Source organism: Arachis hypogaea, chromosome 9 (assembly GCF_003086295.3).
Source record: "Arachis hypogaea cultivar Tifrunner chromosome 9, arahy.Tifrunner.gnm2.J5K5, whole genome shotgun sequence".
Taxonomy (NCBI): domain Eukaryota; kingdom Viridiplantae; phylum Streptophyta; class Magnoliopsida; order Fabales; family Fabaceae; genus Arachis; species Arachis hypogaea.
The window spans coordinates 97,769,222-97,782,009 of record NC_092044.1 but is presented as its reverse complement, the minus strand read 5'-3'; the positions used below and the strand labels follow the sequence as shown (position 1 = coordinate 97,782,009).

The window sequence follows — 12,788 nt, the reverse complement described above, 5'->3', positions numbered from 1 at the left end:
CCCCAAACTTTAGGGACGAAAAAAGTACTTAACCCTAAAAAATTTAATAGAATACAAAATGGTGTGTTTAATGCAAATTTTTTCGATATACTATGATCTGCTTGTGCTGCCAATGATTTACATTCTTATTATTTTGAAGTATAATTTATGACTTGACATTTTGATTATCAAGTGGTAAAGTCATGAAAATTGGAAATATTACGATAAATTTTGCAAGATCATGTAGGAATGCAAATCAAGGGAAATTAAACTTTGTGGCACACGCAACAGCGGCAATGATTGCCGCTCCCGCCTCGAAAATCTTACTCAGTTATTAAAGAGAGAAGTATGGTGTAGTAACTCGTTGATTGAAGTTCTCTTCATGATCCAGCCCTTTTCCAGCAACCATCTTGGTAATCTACACTTTCCAGGATTCGTGTTTTGTTTTCATATATTCTTACCTTTAGACTTCTATATCTGATTTAAAGAAACATTTCTTGCTCTAATGGAAGCGGAAAAATTGTTAATGCAGAGGAGGTAGTCTCATTTTAAAGAAATTTCTAAATATGGCATATCATTGATTAACCATTAAATAACTATTTGGATTCAAGGAGTGCTTGTTCTGCACAATTTTCTTGAAGAGCCCCTGCCCCTGATGTGAGAGCTGAACCATGCATCCTAGTTTGTTTTTTCACAAAACTTTCAAGGTCAGGATGTTAGAAGTTTTGGAAAAAATACATATACATACATGATTTACCCGAAACGGATAAAATTTACAACTACTAATTAGAGGACTGAAGTTGGTTATTAAAAAGGCAACTATACTGTCCTTTAACTGAAGCTAGAGAACTATTTAACTGGAACATTTTAGATGTGTCCTTCATATTTGTGAAAAATAATATTGTAAAATGACTCATGAATGTTAAATATTTTGTTGTTGTGTTGAGCATTTCTTTGGTAAAAACGTTTTGCTACCAAGTCAGCAGATACATTAACCTCACTTTCATTCCCCTTGACTAGATCTACACTTAGCCAAAGCCGCCCTTGGCCTTGGCCTTGCCCGTAGGGTTTTTTCCTGCACAATTTTCACAAAGAACCCTTATCAAAATCTAGGAACCGAATAATATATTGAACACTAATAACACAGTAGGTATCAACTTTTTTGTTACCAATTGTTATTTTTAATATGAATGTATGCATCAAGCATGTATTCACTCAATCACTCTCATCATCCAGCACTCATCACTCATCACTTTTGTATTCTCCCACACATTCAAGTTTCACACAGCGTCCACCATTCAAAACACCTCAAGCTCCTGCTCCGCCGTCTGCAATGTCTGGAGCTCCGCCGTTCGCATTTCACCGCACCTCAAGCTCCGTCATCTCTCTGTCTCAAGCACCGTCGCCTTCGTCTTCTCAGTGTCGCAGCCGACCCGCCGTCCTCTTTTCTGAGCTCAGTGGTTTTGCCATCATCCTCTCTAGACCACTCCTTTGTGGTACCATTTTCTGCTTCTATATTCTGTTTTTTTTTTTGTCCCTGTAAGCTTTGATAATAGTTCTTCGGAGAGTGCTGAAATATGCATAGAAGAAAAAGAAGAAAAGAAAAGAAAAAGGTTTTTTTGTAGAGAAGGAATCCTTGCTATTTCCCCTTCTCTTCCCTTCTTCCTTGAACATTGTAGTTGCTAGGACAATATAATAATTATTAGATTAATAACACCATCAGAATTAAAAAATCTGGTTTAAGAAAATATTTTCTACTCTAATGGAAGGGGAAGGGGAAAATTATGGATGCAATGTAAAAAAAGTAACTATTTGGATTCAAGGAGTACTTACCACTGATCTAGGAGTTGAAGCATGAATTAATCCCCTGTTTTTTACAAAACTAAAGTCAGTATGTTTGAACCTTATTTTTATTTAACTTTGACAGGAACCACTGAACAATTCCTTCTTTCATGAAAAAAAAAAAAAGTTCCATTATTATGCTGAAAAGAACGCTCAACTTGTTCTGTATGTGTATATATATGTATGTATATATATAAGCATTTTGGTGGGAAAATAGCTCCACCATTTGAAATTTAAGACATTTAAATTTTGAAAGGGAGATATTTCCGCTGCCTATAATGTTAATTTGTAAGCACTGATGTAGGGTAGATATGAGATTGTACTTATGAAGCAAAACACTTTCCTGATTTATCGTGTTCGCGTATCGGACACATTTTGAATACGACACTCGTTCGACACGCATGTTTTCTGTGTCCAACTATGTCTTAATAAAAAATAAAAATTTCCGGACACACTTAGATATACCTAAATATTATCACGTGTGAGCGTGTCCAGCCTTATTCTTAACATGTATTCTTAAAATGAGTTTAGAAATAATATATATTATTAATTATTAAAATAAAAAATATTTTAAATATTTTATATATTTAAAAAAAGACATTAAAAATAATTAAAATTTTAATTTATATTTTAGTATCAATAAAATATCAAAATATTATTACAATTTATCTAAAAAATATTTTATATTTTATATACATGTCGTGTCCTGTGTCTTATACAAATTTTAAATTTGTGTGTCTGGATGTTCTATATCATGTCGTATCCCATGTCAGTGCACCAAAAGATTGTACTCAAACACGAGATACAAAAGGATTTGAAAATCCAAATAAACTAATAGCTTACATCTAATTGCCATTCACTAACATATAAACATGATAGGCTAATGAGCTGATGCCACATTAAATGTTTAGACTAATAGTTTATATTTAACAATTTTTGCCTCATCATCTTCATTTTATAGCTAAATGTTGTTTTAAGATTATTAAAGGTTTACTTTTGATCTACTTTTTGTATATGGTGTATTAGAGTTTATTAGAGTATATTTAGAAAATAATCCTTTAAATTTAGTATTTTCAAAATATAAAGATACATATTAACTCATAAAAATGAAGGTCTAAATTTCATTTTTACTTAATCATATTGATTGTGATTTTTTAACGTAAGATATTGATATTTACTTGTCTTAATATTATTTGAAAATTATACATAGAAAATCACAATCTTGTCAAATAAAATAAAGCATAAAATTACCTGCATCCAGTCGCATTAATCCATAAAAATCATATTCAGCCTCAAGCAACAATACCAGGATTTGGAACATATCCATACGATCTTATCAAAATTGTCAATCCGCGCAATGTCCTGTATATATTCTCTGTCTCCGGATGCCTTTCATCCAAAGAATAAAACTCCACCACAATATCATTGGCCTCAATAACACTACATCCAGGCATTTTCTTGAAACCAGTATCTCTCATTGCAACCTTCAACTTGGCAACATCTTCCCATCTTCCAAGGTCTTTATATATGTTTGAAAGCATGACAAAGTTTGCGGTGTTTTTAGGTTCGAGTTCGATGAGTTGTGTAAGAGCCAGCTCTGCGATTTCAACATTCTTGTATTTTCTACATGCCCCAAGCAATGCCGCCCATATAACTGCATCTGGTTTCACCGGCATCTTTCTCACAAAATTTACAGCTTGTTCTAAGAGACCAGCTTTTCCAAGCAAATCAACCATACACCCATAATGCTCAATTTGAGGCACAAGTGAATAACTATCAACCATGGATTGAAAATATGTGAATCCATCCCTGACTAACCCCATATGTGTACAAGCAGACAGAATTCCCACGAAAGTAACTTCATCTGGTTTCACTCCACCATGCTTCATCCTATCAAACATACTCAAGGCATCAGCTGCATTCCCATGCACGGCGAGACCATTAATGATTGTGTTCCAAGTAATTATATCCTTTTTATGCTGATGATTAAACACATTAATCGCTTTTTCAATAACCCCACATTTTGCATACATGTCAATTAGGGCATTTCCAACATGCAGGTCTCCCTTATAACCAATCCTTTCTGCATACACATGCACCCACTTACCCATATCAAGGGCACCTAATCTTGAACATGTAGACAGCACTGTGACAAGCGTGGCATTGTTAGGCAGAACATAACCTTCAACTAACATGTGTTTAAAAGATTCCAAAACATCAGACAATAGGCCATTCCGAGCATAGCCTCCAATTAACCCATTCCAAGAAAACACATTCCTTTCAGGCATCTCCTTGAATATCTTCTCAAATGATTCAACATTTCTATTATTCGCATAACCATTCAGCATGGTGTTCCAAGACTGAATGTCCCGATTCGGCATCTTATCGAAAAGTTTTCTGGCAGCCACCATATCTCCCACCTCAATATAGCCTGAAACCATAGTGTTCCAGAGGATCACATCGCGCTCTGGTGCCACATCAAACAAGCACCGGGCAGAAAACATGTCATGACATGAAATGTAGGCAACAATGATACAAGTCCAAGCAACTACATTCTTCTGAGGAATTTCAGCAAACACCTTGTAAGCATCCCCAATGGATCCCCATGACGAATACATGTCAATCAATGAAGTTCCTACGAAGGAGTTTGACATGAAACCGTATCTCACCACAAGACAATGAACTTGTTTACCCTCTCTTACTGCATTTACCTTTGCACAAGACTTGACAACCATAGGGAAGGTAAAGCAATTGGGCAATGCACCCTCCCGGTTCATTCGGGCAAACAAAACAACGACGTCCCGGTAAAACTCAACATGGGAGTAGCATGTCAACATGGCATTCCATGAGGCAGTGTTCGGTTCATACATTTTGTCAAACAGTTTCTGGGCATGACCCATTTTAGTGAGGTTGGAACACGCATTGATGAAATTTGGAGTAATGAAATGATTGTGTTGGAGTCCATAGGTAATTATTTGGGCTTGAATCTGACACATGTGTTTTGATGTTCTACATGATTGTAAGAGGAAAATCAACTTGTCTTCGATAATTCGATGCAGTGGCTTCATAACTTCGCTCAATAGAACCTTCGCAATTTTTTGCAGCAAAAACTGTAATGGAGATTCTATTTGCCATCAAACACCTGAGTTGTAACCAGTACAAACATTTTTACATCAAATTATAGAAAGAAAGCTCCAAACATACTTCTAGCATGAGCAATAATGAACACTTTAAGCATATGCCATAACTTGCAAGAAGAAGCCATATAACAAATCAGCATAGTTACTCGGATGAAACCTTGCAGGAAGATGCCACCAATGATCCATAACTCAGAGAACAAACACAAATAAACTTAACAATAATTAAAAGAAATGAAGATGAATAAGATTTACATGAATTGGAGGTTGCATAAGAGTGGCCAACTCAAACCCCAAACCTCAACTGACTCATTGCTATGCACCCAATCAGCATATTAGAATTCATTGACATTAACAATATATATATATATATATATATATATATATATATATATATATATATATATATATATATATATATATCAAAAAAGAGAAACAAAGAAAAGCAAAACTGGAGAGACAGACATGGTATGGCCAGCAGGCCAGGGCAAAAGCAAGGCCAGTGGTGATAGAAGCAAAACCTTCACCTTGAAACAAGAATGTATGGCTAGATATAACACATACAGTACAATATAATATGCATCACAATCACCAATACCCTCTTCCTTAGCTTATTTGTATTGCCGCCCACATAGTTATATCTAGATGGTATTAACAATAATATTATTCATCTATCACTACATATAGATATGTACCTTTTTGTATTTTTTCCTTTTGAATTCTGGACATTCGTTTTAATTAAATAGTACTACTTTGGACATTTACACAAAATAATGCAGGCTTAGAATCTGATAGAGAGATGTTTGCTATTTCACAAGTCAAGCAAAGTGTTACACTTACAGGTCCATATTATACAAACCTTATTATTTTTCATCACTAATTCCTCCCAAAAAAATACTTTTTTAATAAGTAATTTATTTACAATGTAAATACAATTATTATTTATTATAGTTAAAAGTTAATATCATATGAAAAGTATATGAAAAAGGAGAATAACGAGTTCTTTTGGGACTATTTGCAAGTCACCACCCCCACCAATAGGCCATTCTTCAGTAAGAGATCTGATCTAAACATCCAATTATATAAATTAAAAAAACATAAAAATATACAAATGATATATGTAAACTAACTGTAAAAATTTATATATGCAGCTATATAGGTTATAGACGTTCGAAATTAATCAATTCCTACAAACACAGGTGCCCTACCATTTCTTTTCACAAGAAAACTATAAAAACATAATTCAATAAAACCATAATGAGATAAGATTAACAGATTTAGAACATAAAAAGTTAAAAACTAAACAAAACAACAAAGTAGGAAAAATAGGCAGCAAACAATAGAAATCCTGAAACAGAATAACAAAGCAGAAGGAAGTGGCCGCCTACCTGAACTGATGCAGCGGCAGCACCTGCACAGGGATCAACCCGAGATGGAGAGAGCAGGAGCAAGTTAGTGACAGAGGCAGAATGAAGCACCAAGCCACTAACAATGATCTTCGAAGAAACGAGCAGACGAATGAACGCAGAGCAAAACGCGAGTAGAGATGAACATGATTGGGCTTTCATAAATTCCAGGGTCAAGACTCAACTGTCTCCATAGTCCATACTAAAGCACATAGTCGTCCGAACCGAACCAATGATCCAACTGATTATACTACTGGATCACTGGTTGAATCGGTAGGTTACTGGTTGAACCGACTGACCCGGTCCTATTTAAATAAAAATATAAATAGTTAAAAACTTAAAATTAAATTTTGAAATATATATCTTCACCAACCCTTTAACAACAATCAAGTCTCAATTTCTAAAATAACTACTATGAAAATAGAGATTATTAGTCAATACTACAATAATATCTTAATTTGACACAATAATAGTGACAATCAATTAGGCAATTAACAATCAATTCCAATTAAGCAATTAACAATAACATTGCAGCAACGGAGCCTATTAACAATTAACAATTAACCAATTAGGCAATTAACAATCAATTCTAACAGTCTATTAGCAGCTAACAATCAATTCTAACAAAGCCTATTATCTAATTCTAATCACACTCACATTGACAATCAATTAGGCAATTAGCAATCAATTCCAATTAGGCAATTAACAATCACATTGTAGCAATGAAGCCTATTAACAATTAACAATCAATTATGCAATCAACAATCAATTCTAACAATGGAAATTATAGGTCCCTCAAAATTAAAATTGAAAATAAAGTGCATCCCTATTATTTTTATTAGCAGAATCATAATATCATAACCACAAAGTAAAACTAAATAACTAAATACCAATCTCCAAATATTTTCTTTTCAAATTCAAAATTAGCAAACCAACACAAAATCAACAATGATAACTAAATTAGTAATTAACAAACTTCCCATTCAACAAATTGATAAATTCAAGTCTTATCATAAATTCATAATCAAGCAATCAGTCAATCATATTACATGCATAGCATCATAAGAGATCAGAGCTCACACAAACACACAAAATTAACTAATTATTTTTTAACTAAATCATTTTAAACCATAATTATTAGAACCGAATCGGTAATTAACCCAGTCATGCCACCGGGTCACTGGTTCAACCGGTGAGTTACTAGTTCACCCGGTTAACCTGATTATAATTAAATAAAAATATAAAATTATAAAAATAAAATTAAAATCAAAAGTTAAAGCACATGTCTTCACAAACATATTAATAATAAGCAAGTATCAATTCTTAGACATAACTAATGATGCAAAAAGAGACAATAAACTAGTCACTAGTACAAAATACTTTCTCAATTTAAATGAACAAAATAAGCAAAAGATAACACAATCCATAAATCAAATCCAAGGAGTGATCTCAAAGTCGGCATCTATATCTTTATAGGACAAATTTGGAGCTTGACCAACATTTCCCTCATTTTGAGGAAGACATTTTTAAAATTCTAACAAAAGAAAAAACAAAAGATTTACAACAGCAAAAGATTTAGCTAAGTGATTATTTATAGTAACAAATTCAAGGTCAGTAATGATAATCAGCAACAAATTCAGCTCGGTGATGTTTTCCAGCAACAAAAAAAAAATTTACTCAGTGATATGTTCAACAACAAATTCAACTTACAGCAACAAATTCAGCTCATTGATAATTTTTAACAACAAATTCAACTATGATAATTTTCAGCAACAAAAAATTTACCTCTAATTCTCCAAATATGATTTACAGCAAAAAAAAAAAAAAATAGCTAAATCATTATTTTAGCAACAAATTCTACTTTCAATAACAAACTCAAGATGTATTGATGATTTAGAGCAACGAAATTGAAAAAGAAATAACAAGGCTGATGGAAGATGAAGCTCACCTGCCCAGGGACCAACTCACGACGAAGGAAGCTGACCAACTAAACTAACGGCCGACCAAGAAGACAACAACAACCACCACCCGAGGGACCAGATTCTGGTTCCGTTTGCTTCTGACTTCGGCGAATCGAGCACAGGAAGGCAGCAACTGAGCTTGAGGCGGCAACAGAGCGCGACGAGCTTGAGGCGGCAATAGAGCGCGACGAGCTCGAGTCCAAAACGGCTGAGAGAGAAGCGAGATACTGGAGACGAGAGGTCGAGGGTAACACCAGCCGTGAGAGGTGAGACTGAGAGCTTGAGGGAGAGAGTGGCGAGACCGAGAAAGAGACTCAAAGAAGAGAGAAGTGAGAGCAAGGTTCTGAAAACTGGATCGGTCATTGAACCGCTCTAATCACTAGTTCACTGGTTTAGTGGTCCAACCAGTTCAACCGTGGTCCAACCAGAAAATCCGTTTTATATTAAAATAATAAATAAATTATAAATAAACACTCTAAAACATAATTATAGTCTAATACAAACTTTAAAATATCTTCTAAATTTAAAGCACTACATGAAATATCATCAACCAAAGTCTTAAGATCTTTAGATAAAGTACAAACTTAAATATTTTACTGAACTGAAACTTTTGCTTTCAGAGTTTGCTATAAGAGAAACCAAAATCCTTTCTTCATCCTATAAATGTTTGTTGTGATGACATTGATCAATAAAGCAATTACATCCAAAAAAACATGACCAAAAAATATCAAACCATTTCTAACTCTCGTTCAAATTTGTCCAAGCAACAATGAAAAGGAATGAAGGTTACCTCACCAAAAATAAAAAAGAATGAAGGTTCCTCAAAGTAGCAGCTGTACAATCCATATCATTTAACACAAACTAGAAATTCAGAAACCTCGTTCTTCCAGAGCTGTAGGCTCAAAGCTATTGCAACCTGAATCTAACCGGTTACCTAACATACCACAAATTTCTAATCAAGAGAGGTGTCTCCGTTCTCACAATAAAATTGTACTCACTTGCGGAGACTAAATACAAATCAGGAAAAGCAAAAGAATTTCACAATAACCCAGAGCTAAACTTGACACTTTAATGCTCCTTCATAGTGTTACTCAATAAATCACCAAAACAGTCACAATCCAAGCACATGTAAATCACCAAAGAGTCAAACAAACACAACAAGTCAGCAACACACACTAATCAACAATCACAAGACATTCAAAATCAACAATCAGTAAATTAAAATCACAACGCAAGAACAGCAGCACAGATCTTCGAAATAATCAATAATCAATAAACAGCAGCAGACCAGAGCAAACCAACAATCAAATAATCATTCAACAAAAATTAACAACACAACCAGTCAACCAGACCTTCGAAACACAGGAACTGAGCATAAAAAAATACCTCAATTAACTAATTATCCAACAGAATCAACAATACCTCAATTGTAATTTCAGTATCAATCCTGGGGCTAGACAGAAATGTATTTATGGACCAAGGAGATTTCCAAGGAGATTTCCAACCTGAAGGTGATTCAAGGCTTCTCCTAAAGGGTGTTTCATTAAATCCAAAATCAAACAAGCAGTCAGTCAGAAATAGTGGAACAATTGCCATCAAATAATCAACACGGTTACAATCTAGGTACAATTAAATCACAAAACAAAACAGTAATACACAATACACAAAATCAGTAAAGAACCAGAGCTAGTCACTAATCAGTAAAGAACCAGAGCTAATCACAACACATTCACTAATCAATAAAATCATAACACACAAAACCAGAGCTAATCACAGAAACAGAGCATGAAAAAGTACAAAAAACAAATGAACAACTGAACAAGTAAAGAACAAGCGAGCAAGACATTCACTGTCCTTCGAACACGACGCCAACAGGCCCTTGATTGACGGACGACGCCGACCAGATGACGACGAGAAGATGAAGAGAGCAGGGGATGCGCCGAGAGCTCGTGGAAGAAGAGAGCAGGGGTTGGAGACTTGGGGCAGTGGCTACAGGACGGACGGCGACCGAGCTCGACGGACCGGCGGCGGCAGTGGATCGACGGACCGGCGGCGGCAGTGGATCGACTGACCGGCGGCGGCGACAGCTTGGGTTGGAGAAGGGGGACTGATATGGTTCAGAGTTCTACAGTTTGAGTGAGAGAGTGAGATGTGAAGAGCAAGGTTCTAAGAACCGGACCGGTCATCAAACCGCTCTAGTCACTGGTTCACTGGTTCATTGGTCCAACCGGTCCAACCAGTGATTCAACCGGAGAAACCGTTTTAGAATAGAATAATAAATAAATTATAAATATGCAAGTATTAAGTTGAGGGTATAGGTTAGTATGAAGTTTTTCCAATGGAGTAGTGAATTACTCTTTTAGGATTTTCCTTTTTCTTATATTAAATGCAAAATTGCCAGATGAAAGCATGATACCAAGCAAGTACAATTCCTCGTCAATACACAAAATGTTAAAAAGAAATATCTGACAAGAATAGGAAGAATATCAAATGAATCAACATAAATCCAACTGAAAAATAAACATAGTACTCGAATAAATAAATTTGATAACATTATTAATAACAAAGTTGGTAGTGGACTAGTGCTAGAAAGGCTTCACCAAATGAAGGTGCTACAGGCTTTCAGAGACAATAGACTTGGGTTTGTGCAGCAGCATTTTGGATGAGTTGCTTTGAAGACCATTTGGCGAAACTAAGCTTTGAATAGGTACACTACAGGCTTCACCAAATGCTCATAACACACAGAAAGACAGTTTCTCAAGATACATAAATAAGTGCTCATCCTCTAAAAATAATCATCTGAATCAGTATAAGGCAGGAAAAAATAACCATAAGTCTCTTTACCCAAGTTAAAATCAACAACCATATCTGAACTCAACAATCAGCATTCAACACCAAACATTACAAAACATTAACCAATAATCACATTAAACCTACAACCAGCAATTACAAAACAGCAACAAACATTAGTACATTAAACATTCCAAAACAGTGATGACACTAAACCTGCATAGTAAATAATCTCAAAGACAATGATCACCAATATCCAGCATATAAACAATTAATACACAACAACAATTTAGCAAATAAACAAGAACAAGCCCTAAATAGAAAATCCAACAAATTAAGTCGCAGCAATCTAACAATTTGGCAAATTAAAACAATAGCAGCCCAACAATTTAGCAAATTATCAACTTAACAAGTTCAAGAACAGAAAATCACAACAAAAAAAAAAAAAGTAACAGAAGAACACAAGAACAATTAGCAAATTAACAAGTTCAGAATAACAGTTAAAATTTAACAGAAGAACACTAATGCAAGTGGAATCATCATGTGCTAATATGTTTTCTGCAAAGATGCTATTTGTGCAGCTAAAATTTCCTAATTACCATGATCCAATTATTCTAATTTCACATGCAATCAATTTACTAAGTTTCTAAAAGCTAGAAATTATAAAACCAACCAGAAATATGGTTAAAGCATTTCATCAAACATGTTGAGTGCAGTAAAATTAAAACGAAATGAGAGCATTCAAAGCTTAATTTCAATGTGATAGAGAAGAGAACATAACTATGTAACTTTAAAATTCAGTCTATGACAAAATCCAAACCACTACCAAATCAAATAATTACTTATTGTAATAGAAATCAGAAGTTGCAGAGTTTGAAGCAGAGTATTGGTGGTGTGAGTGTATTGTCTGGTGGCGGGTTTAGGGAACTTACGGCGGCGACAAAAGAGAGCAGTTCGACGGCTGCGTGGAGCGCGCGGGTTGGTCGCAGAGTTTGAAGCAGAGCAACGTGGCTTCCAGACGAACGCGAACTCGAACGATGAACAGCGAGTGAACGCGAACGGTGAACGAACGGCGAAGAACGCGAACGAAAACGATGAACAGTGAGTGAACGCGAACGCGAACGAAGACGCGAACGTGAACGGCAAACAAACGCCGACGGAAGCGCGGCTGAGCAGACAAAGACGACGGACGCCGAGCTCGAGGAAGCAGCCGCGATCGGTGAGAGAGAACAGGGGTTGAAGACTTGGAGCACGAGGGAAGCTTGATGACGGATGGCGAACTTTGAGTGCGACGGACGGCGGCAGTATGCCACTCCTTGCGGCGGTGGTGCAGGCTTACAGTGCTAGGTTTTGGGGAAAGGTATGTGTGATTTCTTTCTAAGAAAGAAAGGGAGAAGAGAAAGAAACGAAGGAGCTTCCCTTTTTTGTGTAAACCGGCCGGGTTTTCGTCCGGTTCAACGGTTTTTTACCGGTTTTTTTATGACCAGTTTTATATGCTTGATCTGTTGATCGGACTGTTAATATTGCCGGTTTGTAATTGAATTGGTCCGACCGGCCGGTCTGATTCAGTTTTCAGAACATTGGTGCAGAGAGTTGTTTGAGTGTTTAAGCCAAAAACGAATAAACGACACTGTTTTCAAAAGAAGGTTTATTTTTTTCAACATAAACTAAAC

General features: G+C 35.5%; 1 protein-coding gene across 26 annotated transcripts; it reads right to left on the bottom strand.

Moving 5' to 3' along the window:
- Positions 1-895: 895 nt before the first annotated feature.
- LOC112711287 (pentatricopeptide repeat-containing protein At2g20540) lies at positions 896-12,574 on the bottom strand. 26 transcript variants are annotated; one of them, XR_011865941.1, is made up of 9 exons: positions 12,048-12,507; positions 9,748-9,853; positions 9,116-9,259; positions 8,313-8,712; positions 6,347-6,669; positions 3,073-4,963; positions 1,813-1,846; positions 1,149-1,498; positions 896-1,054 (listed from the first exon to the last, which is right to left on the bottom strand). XR_011865941.1 is itself a non-coding variant. In XM_072203276.1 (7 exons), the coding sequence occupies exon 6, from the start codon at positions 4,887-4,889 to the stop codon at positions 3,114-3,116; it is 1,776 nt and encodes a 591-aa protein (XP_072059377.1). In that variant the 5' UTR covers positions 4,890-4,963; positions 6,347-6,669; positions 8,313-8,712; positions 9,116-9,259; positions 9,748-9,853; positions 12,048-12,507; the 3' UTR covers positions 896-1,846; positions 3,073-3,113. The 26 variants fall into 26 exon arrangements, 5 of the variants coding, with proteins under 5 accessions (XP_072059377.1, XP_072059378.1, XP_072059379.1 ...); XR_011865947.1 differs by having other exon boundaries at positions 1,149-1,661; positions 8,313-9,259; positions 12,048-12,512; XR_011865940.1 differs by having other exon boundaries at positions 896-1,661.
- Positions 12,575-12,788: the final 214 nt, after the last annotated feature.

Coding starts and splice junctions, on each gene's coding strand:
- LOC112711287 (XM_029289160.2), bottom strand. CDS start 4,889: ATGAAGCCACTGCATCGAATTATCGAAGACAAGTTGATTTTCCTCTTA.